The sequence below is a fragment of the Carettochelys insculpta genome, chromosome 21 (assembly GCF_033958435.1).
Source record: "Carettochelys insculpta isolate YL-2023 chromosome 21, ASM3395843v1, whole genome shotgun sequence".
Taxonomy (NCBI): Eukaryota; Metazoa; Chordata; order Testudines; family Carettochelyidae; genus Carettochelys; species Carettochelys insculpta.
The window spans coordinates 11,920,023-11,939,482 of record NC_134157.1 but is presented as its reverse complement, the minus strand read 5'-3'; the positions used below and the strand labels follow the sequence as shown (position 1 = coordinate 11,939,482).

Sequence of the window (19,460 nt, the reverse complement as noted above, 5' to 3'; positions counted from 1 at the left end):
TCTTCCCAAACTTAAAGTCATTAAAAATAAATACGAAGCACTGCACAAGGCAGCATGGAGTTGTTTGAGATTATGAAAACCTGGAGTGCAGGACCCATCTAGCAGGGGATATAGGCAGTCCTTGACCTAACAGAGTGGACGTCTTCAAGAAGGCCAATTGCTGGAACACAAAACCAGACACCCAGCAGAGAAGTGCAGAGCTCTGACAATGCACTGCAGTATGAGGTGGTCTCCGAGGATACGCTGCTGCACAGTTTTGCTCACACATACTGCCAGGCCTATGGACTATTTGGAATCCTGAAGCTCCTTCGCTTTCTTCAGAATCTGGTGAACATCAGAGATGGGATAATCCTGCATTTAAGAAAAAAAAGGCAGAAAAAAAAAGAAAAAAGGAACCAATTTATATCCTTGGCGTTTATTGCCTCTATTCTTCCTTTTAATGGGGCAGAGAATTCTACAGTGTTAGCAGCTAGCTTAATGAATACCCTGGTGTTTATAGAGGTTTAAAACACGTTACCTCTATAGTTAGAATCACTAAACAATGTTCTTGTATGTTTTATAACTGACCTGTCTTGTACATTCTACAGAACATTATTTTGGTAGTCCAAAACATAGGGATAAATCAGCATTACACAATGACTATCTCCATAATGGAAGTCTGTATTTAGGATGCCAAGATCCAAAATAGTTTAGTTTATGTGATGCATTAGAATTCTCTTAATCAGGACTCTTCCAACACATGGCTTTTCATCCTGAGGGACCCCCAATTAAGAGATGACAGTTTAACAACGACGCCTCTCTCTGAACAGTTGACAGGCTCAGCATGTTATTAGACTGACTCAGGAGTTAGCAGAAGGAATCCTCTATTCCAGGCAGGCACTGAGCCTAGTGCTAGTGGCAAGAGCTCAGTGTTTATAACTAGAGTTGAAAGAGCAAATTAACAGCCAGGAAAAGGTAGCAATGTAGCCAGACAGCCATATCCTGCAAATCAGCTATGGAGGCTAAGGTTGCTATTAGAGAAGACAACAGTGAGAAGCAGCATCAGACAGATCCCAAGAAGCCCAAACACCTAAAAGGCACAGCCAGTAAACAGAAGTATGATTATGAAGAGTTATTGGCCAAGACTTGACTCACTGGGTTTTCCAACTAAGGGGAGCACACAGTAGACATTAATGCTTAATCCTAAACCACACCTTGAAGTTTATTAAGTATTTAGCTTTTTCAAACAAACAGTTTCAATATTATCAGCAGAAGTTGGCAATTATAGTCCAGGAGGGCTGCCTCTATCATATCCACATATTGTGAAAGAGGCAAATCTCTATGAATGAAGTGCTCTTTCATGTCTTTGCCACTCCTAATAGTTTTTAGCACTTACCTGTAGCAGCCTCATATTCAGAGTGAAGTCCCCTTCCAGCAGTTGATCCCGGATTAGTCTGAAAGAGAAGTTACATTAATCTAAGCACTTTTTGCCTCATTAGTACCTTGTCCAAAAACATCTCAAGAAGTAAGCCACTAAGATGCGCATAACTCACCAGATGCCTCCCACCCTTCTCAAAGAGCCCTGTTTCTTTTGCCATTGTGGAAAGAATGGCTGCATCCTTTTACCAGAACGCTCATTTCATGTCTCTTGCATGCAAAAGAGGCCCCTCTATCTGTGGATGCAAGTGGGGAATGGGGTGGAGGACCACTCAGCCTATATTTATATTGCCCAGCACAGGGGAGACTCAGCCTTAGGAAACCAAGGAGAACACAACTGAGTCAGCCTCCTCAGTGTCAGCTGTCACAGCACTCACGTGAGCATGGCGCAACAGACAAGGAGCAGAAAATCAAAGCGGTTGTCATCAGCGAAGAGTGAGTCCCAGATACGGATGACGTCTGGTAACAGGAACTCTTGGGATAACAGCAGCGTCAGCCAACGGAAGGCAAAGAATTGGGGCTTGATGTTCTGCTCTTGCTTTTGGATAGACATCAGAATCAATAATTAATTCCTTGTAACAATCTGGACAAGAGAGATGGGTTGTCACTGCCTCACAGGCGTCCTCCTAGTAACCTGATTATACGTTAGTGTCCTGCAGTGCCATATGGAGAAATCAGCCTGTACTTTATAATTGCTCATTTCTGCTTCAAAGTATCGTTAGCCCCATGCTAGGAGATAATATGCCACACCTCCTTTCGAAGCTTCTCCACAAAGCCACCCCCACAGATGACTATGCTCTGAAGAACAGCTCTCTGGACATGCTTCTATCTTCAGTATCTATGACTCAGATAGAAGCCTGGACCTGATTCCTGATAAGTCATAGAACTGTTACTTTCCTAGATTTAAATTTAGGCTGGTGAGCTGTATCAATTTAAAATTTCTCTTTTAAGAAAAGCCATAAACCTCACTGAGAGCCATGGGTTTCACTTACAGGTTTTGCTCAGCACTACTTCCTCTCCTTTCAATTACTCCAAAATATCTGTGGCACCTTATAAACTACCAGGACTTCTCGTTTTTGAAGATACAGACTAACCCGGCTACCTCTCTGATACTAGTTTGGAAAGCTATTAGAAGGCTAGAAGGAAAAAAAAAACAAAAAACACCCCCCCACCACAGAACAGAGCCCTGCAGACAGTTCACACAGACAGCCAACAGATTGAAACTCAAAGATTTCAGCCTGCAGCTATGCTACTTTGTACTGTGGTCCACATATTTAGCAAGATAAGGTCAGTTCGGTATTCTGAAGGGTAGGGCCCTGAGTGGATACAAAATTTGGATACATTTCACCTGTCTTCACCAAACAATAGTCCACAGATATCCTCAGATTTGCAGGATTCTACAGAAGGGAGACTTGTAAGGAACATCTACTGTGACCTACAAGAAGTGTTCCTGGTGATCCAGCAACTCTTCTCCCCACCCAACCCAGCATTAAGCCAGTTTACCAGCATGGCAAGTGTGACATGGTGCTGACAGAAGAGAATACAAATGCTTGAAGTCACGGTAGGATCCCCTTTTTAAAACACAAATATAATTAAACAAATACTATTGGGATATGTTAAAGTAATGGAAATAACATACTGGTTCCCTTTGAGAAGAAACCTGTAACTCTGGGTTGGTAAAGAAACTTTGCAAGAGCACCTAGATTTGGCCTGAGGACAAAAGCAGAGGCTAGAGACTGAGGAGATATTGAGTTCAGCCACTCTCAGTTAAGCTTTTGAGCCAGGTTGCCAGAGACATTGGGTAAACCACCTCTTGCTGATGCAGTTAGCAGCTTTAGAGTAAATGAGTTATGGCTTTCTGCCTCTGTAATGGTGAACAAGTATTTGCTAGTAACCAAGAGGTAGCTGTGTTAGTCTGTACTTCAAACAAAACAAAGCAGCAGAAATGTAGCACTTTAAAGACTAACAAAATCATTTATTTCTCAGCTTAGGAGGTTGTCTATAGGAAAGGACGGGCTTGTCACCTAGAACCATCTGGGCGTGTAGCATCCTGATCAGACAACCTATAGACAACCTCATAACCTGAGAAAGATTCTCACCAGCAACCACAGGCTACACCACAGTAAGACTAATCCTGGAATTCTTCCTTGCAATGAATCCCACTGACAACTTCACCCACATATTTATTCTTGGGATGCCATCACTGGACCTAACCATGTTAGTTACAAGACCAAAAGGCACATTCTCATGCACTTCCAGAAACATTATATATGCCATTATGTGCCAACAATGCCCTGCCACTATGTACATTGGACAGTCTGGGCAAAGCCTTTGCCAAAGAATAAATGGACATAGACCAGACATCAAGAAACTCAATACACATAAGCTGGTCAGTGAACACTTCAATGGAGTGGGCCATTCTGTTAAAGACCTGAGAATTTGTGTCCTAAAGCATCAAGAATTTCAAAACAGATTAGAGTGAGAAATCTGTGAGTTGGAATTCGTATTCAAATTCAACACATGGTACGAACAGACATCAGTTACCTCACACATTACAAGGACTGCTTCCCTTCTTTTGATGCTCCTAATTATCTCAGACAGGACAATTAACATTCCCCCCACCCTCACCCCCTCCTTCAATCTTATTTGATTTGTCGTTTTTATTGCAATTTTTTGGGGGTCCTCTGTACTTATAAATGTCAGTCTGTATTGAAAATGAGATTGATCAGACAAAGTGGGTGTGTCCCACAAAAGCTCATCACTGAATAAATCACTTTGTTAGTCTTTAAAGTGCTACATTTCTGCTGCTTTGTTTTGTTGAAGTATTTGCTACATCATTATAATCTGGGCTAGACGTTCAATGTGGCAAGAGCAGTTTGTCCTGTAGATACTTCATGTTGCATCCACTCAAGACAACTTTTCTTGGGGAAAAAAGCTCTTTAGTTAATTCAAACTACTTCTAACCAGCCAGGGCCGTACTACCTAGGCACTGTTACAAATTAAGACAGAAAGCAAGTTCTATCTGGAAGCGGGACAAAGATTCACCACTCATCTTTGCCTTCATTCCAATCAGGGCCAAAATAAGCGTCTGACTTCTCACCAATTTCAGGTACAGCTCTACATCTTTCTCCTTCAGAGTGGAGTAAACCTTCTCCATCTTGTAGGTGATGCCACACTGAGAATCATCCAGACTCTTAATAAAGTTGTCCCGGATCTCAGCCATTAGGTTGGTGAAGCAGAAAAATGTATCTGCTTCTGCATGTTCTGAAAGAGATACATAGGAGTGGTATAAGGAAGAGCAGAAGGAAGCTGTTGCAAGCATGGTAAGCTTCCCCTACTAGATACTTATTAGGCTCAAACCATGGATCCCACATGTTCTTGGCTTGTGTGGACTGAACAAAGTTTAGGCACTGTCTCTGGACCTTCATGCACATAATCCAGTGTAGATGTCAAGGCTGACAGTTCTCTTAGCAGCAGGGACCCTGAAATCCAATTGCGTATGTCCTCTCCCAAGCCTTCCAGTAATTTTTGTCAAATAATCTGCCTGATCAGCCCCTCTATGCCTCCTCAGCTGATCTGTGGCTGGATTACTACCCACTGGAAAAACTGGATTCTTGCAGCTCAGCCAGTCCCCCAAGAGCCAATTCACTATATGGCCACAATAAATATTAATGAGCCTGCATGTTCCTGTACCAGCTCTCCAGGTAGCATCTGTAAAACACCTGCTGATGGCCCCTGCTACCAAACAGCTGGTTCTATATGCACAGACCATAACAGTGAAAGCGCTCGAAGTCCAAATTCATGAGTTTTGACAGACAGCTCTCTCATTGCTCTCACAGAAGTGCATCAGACACGATTTCCTTACTTCCCAGGAGGCTCTTTCCAAGCACTGTCTCAGAACCACCAGCTTTCATCAGAGGCCTGGTATGGGGAAAGCCTCCTCCACAGCTGCTTTTATAACCCTTCCCTGCAACAACTACTGCTCGCAGTGGTGCAAGTCACTCAAGCACCCCGATCGCTTACCTTTCCAGTCATTGTTGGGATCAGTGGCAAAGGTATAGTAAAGAGGCCCCACTATTTCATTCATTCCCTGGACATAGGCTATCCCAGGATTCAGCTTGGCATAGATAAACAGGATCCGTTCTACCACTTCCCAATGAGCTTCACAGCCATTAGGCAGAACCTCATACTCGCTCAGTGAATTAGGAGCAGATGATTTAAGAGGGGAACTCACCTGAAGGGCAGATAGATAAACACAAGAAAAATTATTTTGGCCACCCAATTTGTGTAGACAATAAGTTTTCCTTGGAGCATCCAGGCATTTTGCTTTAGATGCTCAGCACCCCCAAATAACCATAATCAGCAGAAAATGCCCTTTCCAGGCAGGCATTAATGCTTAAATCAAGAGGGCAGCCCAGTCAATTCTAAGACTTACTATTGCCATAAAATACAGAAGAAGCCAGGCTGGAAAGTCTTTTCCAAGAACAAATGAGCTAATGCAGTACCAGACAGCTACCTTGTACCAAAACATAAACCCAATGTGCCTGTGTGAGAAAGGACTTGCTACATTAGAGGCAGTAAGAGAAGTAATCTGTCACATTAACAAGGTATTCAGTCACTAGGCTTTTACAGCTGTTCTAAAATGACACTGGGAAGTGTAGCATCCCTGTAGGGAAAGGAGCAAGAGCAGTGACTTTTTTTTGTTTTAAAAGAGGTGCTGGGACTCAGCCAGCTCCACTCTCTCCTTCCCTCAGCCAATCCCATTGCTGGGGCAGCTGAGGTGCCAGTACTCAGTACTGGCACAATAAAAGCACGGAGCATGAGGCAAGTATGAGCCTGGGTGACAGGGCAACAAAGTGGCCGATTAAATTTATTGCTGGAAAAATAATTTGCCCAATAATTTGGAAGAATAATAAGCCCACCTAGATATATACAACAATGGGTTATAAATTAGCAGTGTCTATCCAAGACAGGCCTTGGAGTCACTGTGGAAAATCCTCTGAAGACTTCCCCCACCATGCACAGCAGTGGTCAAAAAGGTTAACAGGAACTATTAGGAAAAAGGACAGAGTAAGACAGAAAACAGCATGACGACACTACAGAGCCATTGTCTCTCTAGACTTTCAATATGATCTCCAGTTCTGCTTGCTTCATCTCCATGGTAATCTTTTTCAATTGAAGAAGGTAAAAAGAAAAGCAACACAGATGATTAAGGGTATAGAATGGCTTCCGCACAAGGACAGGCTAAAAACCATTAGGGCTGTTCAGCTTTAACAAAACAAAACAAAAAACAAAACTTACAAATGGGGAGATGATCAGGGTCTATAAAAGTCATGAATGGTGCAAAAAATGTGATTACAGAAGTGTTATTTACCCTTCCTCATGGTACAAAAGCCAGGGCTCAGCCAAATAAACTAACTGGCAGTAAGTTTAATACAAACATGTAGTATTTCCCCACTCCCCTCCCCACACACAACAAACCCTGGATGTTGAGAAAGTGGGCTCAGAAAAACTTGAATAAGTTGACGAAGGCTAGATCCATTAATGACTATTAGCCAAGAGGGGCAACGATGCAACTCCATGCCCAGAGCTATCCTAAATATCTTGCTGCTAGAAGCCACAACTGGAAGGTAGGGGTGGAACACGCCGTAATTGCCCTGTTCTGTACAATACCTCTGAAACTCTGGTGTGGGCCACTGTCAGAGAGAGGATATTGGGCAAGATGGGCCATGATCTGACTCAATATAGCAGCTCTTATCTTCATTTGCAGTAAGAAGAGAATAAGGAAGATAAATGACAGCTGACTCCAGTGCCATCTCAACTGTATGATTCTTATCAGCTGACACCATCAACCAAGGATTGAACAGAGACTGGGAGTGGCTGGCCAATTGCAAAAGCAGTTTCTCCTCTCTTGATGTTGAGAACTCTACATGATCCATTGTACACAGTGAGGCACTAAGGTAGAACTGTATTTGCTCTGATCCATCAGACAGAGACAAACATGTACAAGACCTTTACCAAGCTTTCCTCAAACTATAATACTGACCTAAGGAAGTGAGGAAACAGACTGACAGAGCCAGACGGGTACCCAGAAGCCACCTGCTATAAGACAGGCCTCTCAAGGAGAACAAGAGACCACTGACCATCACATACAGCCCCTACCTAAGACCTCTCCAACACATGACCAGTGATCGGCAACCCATCCTGGACAATGATCTTTCACTGTCGCAGACCTTGGGAGGCAGGCCTGTCCTTGCCTACAGACAGCCTGCCAGCCTTAAACAAATTCTCACCAGCAACAATAGATAACACCACAGTAACTCTAAACCTAGAACCAATCCCTGTAACAAACCTCACTGCCAATTCTGCTCACCTATCTACGCCAGTGATATCATAACAGGACTTAACATAAACCATACCATCAGGGGGCTCCTTTACCTGCACATCTACTAATATATGCCGTCATGTGCCAGCAATACCCCACTACAATTTACATTGGCCAAACTGGACAGTCTCTATGTAAAAGAATAAATGGACATAAATCAGACATCAGGAACACTAATGTACAGAAACCTGTGGGAGAGCTCTTCAATCTCCCTGGACGCTCAGTAACAGATTTAAAAGTAGCAGTCCTAAAACAAAGAAAGTTCAAAAATCAAATGGAGAGAGAAATCTCTGAGCTGCAATTTATTTGCAAATTTGACTCCATCAACCAAGGATTAAACAGAAACTGGGAGTGGCTGGTCCCTTACGAAAGCAGCTTCTCTGCCCTGGGTGTTAATATCTCCCCATTAGACTCTGGCAAAGGGCCCACATCCTCCTGTCTGATCTGATTTGTTTTTTCCTATTTTGATCCATACTACTGATAATGGGCCATTTCCACCTTGCTAAATACACCTTGTCAGCTCTGGCCCTCCCTTTTACTTGGACCCCACTCTTTAAATACCCCTCTGGAACTCGGTCCCCCCCCATGCATCTGATGAAGCGGGTCTTTGCCCACGAAAGCTTATGCTCCAAAAATATCTGTTAGTCTATAAGGTGCCACAGGACTTCTTGTTGAACTCTACATTAGCTACCGATAATGGGCCATATCCTCCCTGACTGAACTGACCTTGTCAACTCCGGCCCTCCTTTTGATTGGGACTTCCTCCTTCTCATGAGCCTATAAATTTTGACGCTCCTCTGGAACCCCCGCTCATGCATCTGACGAAGCGGGTTTTTGTTTATGAAAGCTTATGGTCCAAAAATATCTTAGTCTATAAGGTGCCAAAGGACTTCTTGTGGTCTTTGAAGATAGACTAATCTGTCCACCCCTCTAATACTTATCAGCTTGTTACATCCCAAACACTGGGAGATGAGATCAATTTGTCTCCTGTTATTAAAACCCATCATGGACAACACACAATCAGGGCAATAAGAGCTGCGAACACATCGCCTGTAGCTTAGTGAACTCAAGGTAAGATTTTAGTCCCATCAAAAGCCAGAAGAAAAAGTGATCCAAGAGAAAGTAGCACATTGACTTTCAAGTGCTTTTGTGCTGTTAAATGTGCCAAACAGCACAGTACCAAAGAAAAAGTGCAATCAATAGACACAAAATCTATTGGGCGAGCAGGAGATTTCAAGTGCTCACCACACTGAGAAAGGAGAATTCCTTTCCACCTAGAGAACTCTTCAAGTCTCTGTATCTCCTTGCCTGGAACTGTATGCAACTCATGCATACTCTTACTTGAGAGTAGAGAAGGCGGACTTAGAGTTACCTCTGACCTTGTGACATTTGTTGCAGTTACAGACAGGATCAACTTAACTAGTAAGTATTAGCAACCTATATAGAAACCCGAGTGATTTTAGCTTCTCTGCAGACTACAATTAATCAGAACTGTTCTTCAGTAAAGCCCGTCCCTCTGGAGAAAGGGGAGACACACCACCCGCCTACTGGCATACAAGAGCCAGCACCACACCTGGAAGTGGAGGGAGGAATAACTGCAGAATGCCTTTAATGAGCCAGCCTGGCAACCACCTTGACAAGTGTGCCACAGAAACACATGCTGCTCCTACCCCACATCACAGGATGCTTAGATCCCATCCCAGCAGCACAGGGAAAGCTCCAAGCCAGATCTTACATTTGTGACTCCACTCCGGTTTCGTGCCACTGTCTGTGACTTGAGCGTTGTCTGTTCCACCCGCTTGCGGAGAGTCTCAAACTCATTCTGAGGGTCCAGGATTAGCAAGCAAGGGTAGTCAGTTGGGCGCTGGAAAAATGCCATATCAGGGTACAGCCTCCTGTGATGGCAAGAGATGGAAATCAAATAAGAAGTAGGTTTTACAAGTAGAGGGGTGCCATGTGAAACACAAAGGGCCTGAACATGAAATACTCTGTATTCCTGACACGGCATATTGCGCCTGGGTAAACTGTACTGTTAACCCTTCTCTCTGAAGGGCCCAGCTATCTACACACACCTGACATCCTTGTCTATCTGCAGCAGTACTTCATTGTCCTTGAAGTAAGTGTTCCACCGACTGTCTGGGTTCGGATTGAGTGGCTGCACAAAGAGACATCACAAAAACATGGTAAGTTCATGTTTTATTTCCGCACAAGCCTGTCACTGCTGAAAGCTGAAGTGAGGCCTTTTGGCTCTGCCCACACCGATCAGAAAAAATATGGTCCTGCCTTTCTAGTGAGAGCTGTGTTAAAAGCTGATTTACTAGAGAGATGAGGATGCTTTGTCCACACAACTAATACTTTATGGGTACTGGCCAACCTCAAGTGAGTCAGTACCCAGCTGGTAGGCCAGTGAAGACTATCTGGTTACTATCAACAAGCGTGCTGCAGTATGAGCAGACACTCCCAAATCCATTCTCGTCTGTCTTAGTGGATTCACTGCTGCAGTCAGGCTTCGCTAACCTGTGTCAACCAGGAGTTCTGGTTATAGCCCTAACCAGTGTGAGGGAGATTTTCCATATTACTTGCCGTAAGAGGTATTGTCACTATATATGTGGATGGCATAAAAACAACAAAAGTCCTACAGCACCTTAAAAATTCATGGATTTATTAGAGCATAAGCTTTCATGGGTAAAAGCTTACACCCTAATAAATCCCTTAGTCGCTAAGGTGCCCCAGGACTCCTCATTGTTTTTACAGATACAGACTAACATGGCTACCCCACAAGACTTTGACAATGCTCAGCATAATTAACTCAATGGTACCTGTGTAACGATTATGTGAACTCTGACAAGGCGCTGGATTAGTATAAAGTTTAGGTGATACAAGTTCACCCAAGACTGGGGAAGCATGGAATAGACAAAGCATAGGAAAAAAACAGTTTCACAACAGACATAAAACAAGCTCAGATACAGACTTTCCAAAACTGTACAAATGGAACGTAACAATCCTCTGAAAGGCATTAGACTGCATGTGTGGGATGGCGGAGAAATACCACACAAAAAAGCCAACATTCCAAGAACTTCAAAGGTCAGAGTAACAAATGAGTTAAAGCTCAGTGTCACAGACGAGCCAGGCACAGTATAAACCTGTCCAAAGATCACACTGACACAGATGACTGGCTATTAACAGGAAAGGCTGGGGTAGATAAAGAGGTGTGTAAGCAGTTACACCACCATATACTGTCTTCTGACCACTTAAAAAAATCCTTTCGTGTAAATAACAGTTTTCGTAAGAGGCTCTCGCCACACTTTCTCAAGAGCAAAACTGTCAACTCCATTTGACATGGGGAAAGCTGAGGAACAGAGAGGTGAAGTGAACAGAGTCACACAACAGATCAGCAGCAAGGCTAGAAATAAACATCTTCTGATTCCCAATTCCATAGTCTAACCACTAGCCATGCTGCCACTCAACCTCTGGTTTCAGATTGGCCCATTTTGCCTTCCATCCACAGAGAGAATTTCACAGATTAAATGGGGAGTTTCGTTTTGCTAGCAGCCCCATGCTCTGACCTCCCGCCATTGAGCCTCTACTTGTATTGATCCTTTACTCCCACTTGAAGTCTACTGCATTGACAAGGTAGTCATTGAGGAAAAGGAAAAAGGAAAGGATAACTATAGGCTAGGACAGTATTTTATAGCTTTTTTCAGTCTAGAGGATGCTAAGCCAGATACACTCACAAGATCTCAGCACCCCACTTCTAGGTTCTCAAAATATTTTATTCTGTTAAGACAGCAGGAAGAACCACAGCAGATCACCCCAGGATCAGTTTGAAACTTACAAGAGCCCTCTTCTGCATGAAGACCAAACTATACTTACGTGGTCCTCTAAGGTCACATCCTCCCTGGAGGCACCAAAGTTGGCTTTGGCTATCCCAGGCTGAATAATCATTTCCTTCAGGAACTGGGAATACAGCTCCCTTAACAAGGAGAGAAGGAAGTCATATTAGGAACCAGAAGATAAAAATACAATGAAAGGAAAAGACATCCTCCCTTAGCCAAAACAAGTCCCCCTGCTAAGGCAGGGAGCACTTGACCTTTTCTACTAAGAACTGTTTAGCTGAACTGTGAAAGGTCATCACATTAACCTCTGAGGTGGTCTATAGAATTAACTGGGAGCAGGGGTGAAAATATACTTTGTCCTTCACAAACAAAATAATGACACACAATTTTACAAGGTCCCTTAGAATTAGGTGTATTTTTTCAAATGCTAATGACAAGTTAAGAAGCTTAGGCCTCTTCTCCACAAGAGATCAAAGCAATCATCACCTCTGCTTTTTCAGCAACGTGCTCCATAAGGCCTTCTCCACAGGGAGGTAGTTCAAGAGGATCTGGATAGAAAGAACATACACATTACTCCTTGAAGCAAAAGGTATTACCAATTTGAAATTCAGTGAAACAAATGGGGGTGATCGGAAATAGAATGGGCTCAGAGAGGAAGATGGAATATTTCCAAAGGATGACTGATACTTTATCAAGTTACAGCCATCAGTACCTGGTGGACACATTTTAGCACCACCCTGCCACTCTGGGAGCCAGACATGCCTGCCCACCCGGCTTCCCCCAGCTGGGAGAAGCCACGCCACCACAGCTGCCCGCCCACCTTCCCCCACCTGGGAGAAGCCATGCCGGGAAGACAGCTGGGAGAAGCCACGCCCGGCTTCTTCCAGCTGGAGGATGCCAGGGGACAGACAGCTGTGGCAGCGTGGCTGTCTGTCCACCTGGCTTCTGAGGGAGCCAGGCAGGCAGTCAGCTGCAGAACAACTTCAAGTTGTGCTTAACACACGTTAATGTAAGTTAAACACAAATCAAACTCAAGCATGTCGGGAGGTTTACTGTACAGATCAACCCAATGACCTACCCAGAGATCTTCCCCACACAAGCCTGCTTGTTACTGTCAAACTAGCTAGAGTAAATCTTCCTCATTGCTCAGCAAGCCAAGAGCTGTTGATTCACAGTTGCCACTGAAGTAGGGAGAAGCCAGGCTGTTTTGTTTTGCATTGAACTTTGTAGAATCGGACAATCCAAAGGGTAACTTACAGAAGACAAGAAAAGCCACAAGCAAAACCCACCTTCCAGCAGAGGCAGCGCAACCCACCATCAAAAGGAATCCCTGTGAAATACATCAGGCAGAGTAAATTAAGTTAGTCCTTGCCCTTTCACTGCATTATGCAGCGTTTATGTTCATGCCACCAAGTGGACAGGAGGGCAGCATGTTTCAAGTGGATAAGGAGTTTTTGCAAAGATATCGAGGAGCTCTAGGACACATCAAAAAAAGTTAATCCAGCAAATAAAAAGTGACTTGCATATTTGGCTCTTCAAAAGGAAGAGCACTAGGCTGAGCATAAGAGAAAATATAATATGGCCCACTGAGCAAAGGAGAGAAATACTTCCAGTGAAATATATAGACGCCGTCACAGGTGAAGGAATTGGAGCATATTTTATAGTGTATGAAATAAAAAAAGTTTTCTGTCCACATTTGACGATTTCAGAGATCATCCACCATATAGCTACAATTTCTATTAAACCATTCAAACAGCTGGTAACTCATGCAATCGCATCTGTTACTCTTTGGTTTGTAACTGGTCTGCTTTGTTACACATTTATAACTCTAGCAACTTAGTGGCAGCACAGATGTTTGTTTATTTAACAGTAGCTAATCAGCTAGTGGAGTTCGATATCTTATGCTTAACTGGAAAGATAGCAGCAGCTCTGAATTAAAGCAAGTTAAAAATCTCAGGAACCTCCTATTACACAGCACTCATGATCTTGGTATCAAATACTATATTTCAGAGCCTATACTTTCAAACCAAGTGCAGCTAAAACATAACCCACAAACCATATATCTCAGTTGTCTTCATATTTAACACAGCTTCAAGTCCTAGAGACTACAGGCCCTATCATTCAGTGCTACATCCTGAACTGAGTATGTACAACTAGTTCAATTCTAGGAAGACAAAATAGGCTTTAACACCCAAGTCTCCTATCAAACTGCTAATCCTGCCCTTAAATCAGGCATTCTTGCGACAGAAGCTTTGTGGCTGTCCATGCAACAAAGTCTTGTAGAAGTCACTTACCACTAAAGCAGAGTTCACGGAGTTTGTGCAGAACTATCTTGGGTTCCCCAAGGACATCCTGAAATTCTGCAATCCTATAAAAGAAGAGTGGGCACATCCAACAATTATATGCAGATGCCAGACTTAACAGTGAGACAGGTGATTAGTTGAAGGTATCAGAGTTATGCTGCAGCTTGCTTTCCTTCAAGAATCACAGCATACATACCTCTGCCAGCCAGGCATCCAAGCTCTGGCCACATTGTCCCCAATGCCCATTACAACTAGAGACAATGGCTACACACTGACTTGCCTAGGTGCTCTGAATAGGAAGTTACTGTTAAATATCTGCACAGTTCTTGAGTTTGACTATCCGAGAAACATCATGAGCCTAATCTCCTGCATGGCCTGCACGCAAGATTAGTTATTTCAAGGGCACTTAGACTTCAGAACATACATTGTAAATAGTTACAAAAACATACTTTGCTTTTGTTCCCATAAGCTATTTTTATCACCTGTTCCTTAGTTGCCAGTGGAACACATGAGGCAGTTTGCAAAAAACAAACAGCTATATGTATGAGCACATACCTCGGACTCTTGCTAGGTAACGAAGCGTCTCTCCCTACCTCCATGCTAAAACGCTAGAACAGGGAACCTATAAACAGTCCTTTAAAAAAAAAACAAACCCTTTCCAGTTTGGAGAGCCAACACTTCCATGTTGTGGCATTTGTGAAGCTGCACCCAAAGGGAAAAAAGCCTATAATTCTGCTAACACAGAGCCACACATCACAAACAGGTTGTAAAGCTGCACTCTGGGCTCAGATACTGTGTCCTTTGCAAGAGCATCATTTGCTATGGAGCACCCCAACTTTTCACAGGGGATTGTGCTCCATTTCCCACATCCCAGCTTGGCCGACTAGAACCAAACCACACCGAAGGCTCTAGGTGCTCACACAGCTTTGACACATGCACCCACCAGCGTTCCCTTGTAAGCTGTGGGACCTCTCAGGAGAGATTCAGAGGCCATCCAGCGGACTAGCAGAGCACTCCCTGCTAGGTTTGGTGTCTCTGGGTGGTGCACATCCATACAGGCCTCCCTGCACATACAAGTTTATGCCACACACGGATGGCAAAGTTCACGTGGGAATGGAAGAGATTAAAGGGAACAATGACAAACACGCACATTTTGTCCCCACCCCCACGCCCAGCATCTCCCCTCCCCCCCCCAGCCCACACCTGCTGAGAGCCCCTTGAGATGGGGAAAGAGTGGGGGAGGGGACATCGCCCAGAGTAGTTCCCCACCCCGGCGCTGCCGTCCCCCTCCCCTAAAGGGAGCGGGTGACCTGAACACACCTGGCCCAGGTCTCAGGGAGGGGGCGCCCCCTCCGCTGGGAGGATGAGCTGGGGGGAGGACCCTGGCTGTGCGGGGAGCGGGCTCGGGGGCACCAGTCTCCAAGGCAAGGCGGGGAATGCCCCTTGTTGCGGGAGGGGGCCCCTTTCCAGGCCGGACCCCCCAGGGGCTCCCCAGCCCCAGCGGCCCTGCCCAGGGATGGGGGAAGGTGAGCCCCGGCCCCCACCTGCTCTTGTGCAGACTCGACATGGTGACTTCCCGGACTCCCCCGCTGGCGCGACCCGAATAAACGCTCCGGCTGGAAACGCGGCCCCAGGCGGCGCGAGAAGCGGCAGGGGGCGGGGCCCAGCGGAAATAGCCGCTCGGGGCCTGACTGAGAGGCCCCGCCCCCTTAGCCGGAGCCCGCAGCCGCACGTGCCCTCAGCGGGGCCTGGCGCCGCCCCCAACCTTAGAGCGCCGCGGAGGTGTTGCCGGGCGGTCGTTGTTCTCGCCCTGTCTGCGCCGAGCGCCCAGCCGCCGGGGGCTGAGCCTTGTGGGCTGGCTGCGCTCGAGCCTGTGCCTCCCCCGTCCTGTAAGCCCTGGGCTTGTGCCACTGCCAGGTTGGCGCGGCCGCCTGGCAGCTCTTTCACCTGCATCCAGGGTGCAGAATGTCAGGGCTCGGGGACAAGTCCTGCCTATCCCCGTCCTGAGCGTTTGCAGGCCTCATTCAGAAAGTTTGGTATGCGGGGTGGCCGGGTAAAAGGGATTTGGGCCCAAACTGGATCTGAACTCGGGTTTACAGTACTGTGTAGACATGCCCGCGGGTGGTCTCTGCTCCCCAGGTCCCCGCATGAAGGGGAAGAAGTCACATTACAGCCATGCATTCTGAGGTGGGGGAGCAAACCATTTTCGGTTCTGTTCTAAAACAACAAGAAGTCCGGTGGCACCTTACAGACTAATGAATATTTTGGAGCATAAGCTGTAGTGGGCAAAGACTTGCTTCATCATATAGAATCATAGATGCATTAATCCAGTTCTAAGCCCTTTTAGTTAAGACTTGACTAGCAAAAGAATTTGGTTTCAAGTCTTCTTATAGCTACTGAATTAATTTATTTAAGTGATGTCAGAGAATGGGAGCAAATTTTCCCTGGTCCTGTCTCAGTTCAAACCTTGAGTATTACTGTAGTGCCTGCAGATCCTGGCAGAGAAAGGGGGCTGTGGCAGATGAGGGACTTCTGTTTTGGGGTTTTTTCATATATATAAATATATATATGTATGTATTTATGAGTATACAGCTCAGTTTACCTGCTTGATATGATCCTATTTTAATGCATAAACAAAGCTAAATTAAAGGAATCTGTAAGGGAAGAAGCAGAAGAATAAGGCTGCTTAAGAGAATAATGAGAGGTTATAAATTGAGAATGTCCCTTCCTGCATCCAACAGGGTAATAAGGTTTACTCTTCCTGGACAGAATGTAGGATAAAAAAGGATGCTAAACCATTAACAAATTCAGGGTTAGAAAAGGAAAGGCAGTTGAGTAATTTAGAAGCAGCCAAAAATAAGCCTCTGTGTCAGAGGCTCAGTGAACATGCTGCAGCTTCTCCCAGACCCCAGACAAAGATAACTGGGCTTACCAAAACTTACTAGGAAAAATTACGATTTTGAAGAATCTGTGTGGATCACTTTAGTCACTTTCTGTCACAGGCTCCTGGAGGAAAGGGGCCTGTAAGTGCTAAACACCATTGTGCCAGTCAAGTTACTGCAGTTAGTAAGTAGTGTTAGTCAGCTCAGAGATCAACAATAGAGCAATAGGGTTTGCTGCTTTCTGAGCTTATTAATCCTTCTGATGAAACCTGGAGCCCCACTGAAGGATCAGAATGGAGGCCACCTGAGTTTCCATTAGTAGTAGGCATCCTTCAGTCTGCATAGACTATGGATCGCGCCCTTTATAGTTTCAATTGAGGACTTCATTTACAGCGTGTACTGTAACTATGAAGACCCACACGAGAGTGACAGTCCTTGCTGCATCTCTTGCAGATGTGGCGGTTGTCTGGCAAGTCCTTAGTGTGCTTTCTGTGTGCTTGCTTCTCTGCTAGCTGCCTGATCCTCATGTCACCCTTCTGAAGGCCCTTGTGTAACCCCTGCCTCCATCTGCTGCGGTCGTCTGCTAGTTCTTCCCAGTTGTCCAGCTCGATGTCTCCCTCTCTGAGGTCTCTCTTGCAGACATCTTTGTAGCGCAACTGGGGGCACCCAGGAGGTCTTTTGCCAGAGGCTAGCTCACCATGCAGGATGTCTTTTAGAATCCTTCCATCATTCATCCTGTGGACGTGGCCAAGTCAGCGGAACCGACGCTGCCTGAGGAGGGTGTGCATGGTTGGAATTCCAGCTTGCTCGAGGACGGTGGTGTTGGTCACTCTGTCCTTCCATGATATTCCAAGGATGCGCCTGAGGCAGCGCAAGTGGAAGACGTTCAGCCTCTTTTCCTGGCGGGCATACAGGGTCCAAGTCTCGCTGCCATAAAGGAGGGTGCTGAGGATGCAGGCTCTGTAGACTTGCATTTTGGTGTGAGTGTACAGCTTGTTGTTATTCCACACTCTCTTGCTGAGTCTGGACAGAGTTGTGGCTGCTTTTCCAATCCTCCTATTTAGCTCAGTGTCCAACGACAGGGTGTCAGTGATGGTGGACCCGAGGTAAACGAACTCGTGGAAGACCTCTAACGTATAGTTGTCAATGCTGATTGATGGGGATTCAGCAACATCCTGACCGAGTACGTTTGTCTTCTTTAGGCCGATGGTAAGCCCAAAGTCCTTGCACGCTTTGGAGAACTGATCCAGCAGTTTTTGAAGCTGGTCTTCTGTGTGAGACACTACAGCAGCATCGTCTGCGAACAGCATGTCTCTGATGAGGACTTCTCGCACCTTAGACTTAGCTTTCAGCCTTGCAAGATTAAACAGCTTCCCATCAGATCTTGTGTGCAGCAAGATCCCCTCTGTTGAAGATCCAAAGGCATGCTTCAGGAGGAGTGCGAAGAAGATCCCAAACAATGTCGGAGCAAGCATGCATCCTTGTTTGACGCCACTCCTGATTCTGAAAGCATCTGATAATGCGCCGTCGTATTGGATGGTTCCTCTCATGTCTTCATGGAAGGACTGGATCATCTTGAGTAACCGTGGAGGACAGCCTATCTTGTGGAGCAGTTTGAACAGACCATCCCTGCTGACCAAGTCAAAGGCCTTGGTCAGGTCGAGGAAGGCTATGTAGAGTGGCTTTCTCTGCTCCCTGCACTTCTCCTGCTGCTGCCTTAGAGAGAAGACCATGTCAATGGTAGACCTCTCTGTGCAGAATCCGCACTGCGATTCGGGGTACACCCTCTCGGGAATCTTCTGGAGTCTGCCAAGGATGACGCGAGCGAACAGTTTACCAGTGACGCTTAGGAGGGAGATTCCACAGTAGTTGTTGCAGTCGCTTCTGTCTCCTTTGTTCTTATACAACATTACAATGTTAACGTCGCGTATATCCTGTGGAACCTCACCCTCTTTCTAGCACAGGCACATTAGCTCATATAGGGGTTCCAGGAGTGTGTCCGTGGCACACTTGATTACCTCTGGTGGTATACCATCCTGACCAGGGGCCTTTTCTGCTGCAATGCTGTCGATGGCTCTCTTCAGTTCATCCACAGTCGGTTCCTGATCCAGTTCGTCCATTACTGGTTGAAGTTCGACAGCACCGAGGGCTGCATCAATCACAACGTTCTCGCGTGAGTACAGCATGGAGTAGTGCTCAACCCAGCGCTCCATCTGTTTGGCTCTGTCAGCAATGACTTCACCAGATTTGGATTTCAGAGGTGCCATCTTGTTCTGGGTGGGTCCTAATGCTTTCTTCATACCCTCGTACATTCCTCTGAGATTACCAAAGTCAGCACAGGTCTGTATGCTGCTGCATAGCTGGAGCCAGTGGTTGTTGGCACAGCGCCTGGCTGTCTACTGTACTGTTCTTCTGGCCGCTCTAAGTGCTTGCTGGGTACTCTGGCTCGGTGAGCGTTTGTACTCCAGGAGTGCAGCACGCTTCTTTTCAATGACTGGAATCATCTCATCAAGTTAGCTTTGAACCAGTCGTTCGTGCTTCTAGCTCTTCTTCCAAACACCGACAAGGCCGTGTTGTAAACTGTATCCCTCAGATGTTGCCATTTGGATGTCACATTGGCGCCCCCAGGGCCGCTGCG

The 19,460-nt window shown here is 45.6% G+C and overlaps 1 protein-coding gene across 1 annotated transcript; it reads right to left on the bottom strand.

Annotated features, from left to right (window-relative positions):
• Positions 1-217: 217 nt before the first annotated feature.
• On the bottom strand, positions 218-15,556 carry TBC1D13 (TBC1 domain family member 13). Its single transcript, XM_075015649.1, has 12 exons — positions 15,485-15,556; positions 13,932-14,005; positions 12,927-12,967; positions 12,124-12,185; positions 11,675-11,774; positions 9,874-9,956; positions 9,537-9,696; positions 5,440-5,650; positions 4,517-4,680; positions 1,794-1,954; positions 1,376-1,433; positions 218-351 (listed from the first exon to the last, which is right to left on the bottom strand). The coding sequence occupies exons 1-12, from the start codon at positions 15,505-15,507 to the stop codon at positions 286-288; spliced, it is 1,203 nt and encodes a 400-aa protein (XP_074871750.1). The 5' UTR covers positions 15,508-15,556; the 3' UTR covers positions 218-285.
• Between the last annotated feature and the right edge of the window lie 3,904 nt (positions 15,557-19,460).

What these genes read in the sequence shown, in the direction of transcription:
- TBC1D13 (XM_075015649.1), bottom strand. Translation starts at nt 15,507, where the DNA reads ATGTCGAGTCTGCACAAGAGCAG. An exon ending in ACCGGAGTGGAGTCACAAAT is followed by an intron (nt 5,651 to 9,536) that starts GTAAGATCTGGC and finishes TCTGCCCTTCAG; the next exon opens with GTGAGTTCCCCTCTTAAATC. An exon ending in GTCTGTTGCGCCATGCTCAC is followed by an intron (nt 1,434 to 1,793) that starts GTGAGTGCTGTG and finishes CTTCTCTTTCAG; the next exon opens with ACTAATCCGGGATCAACTGC.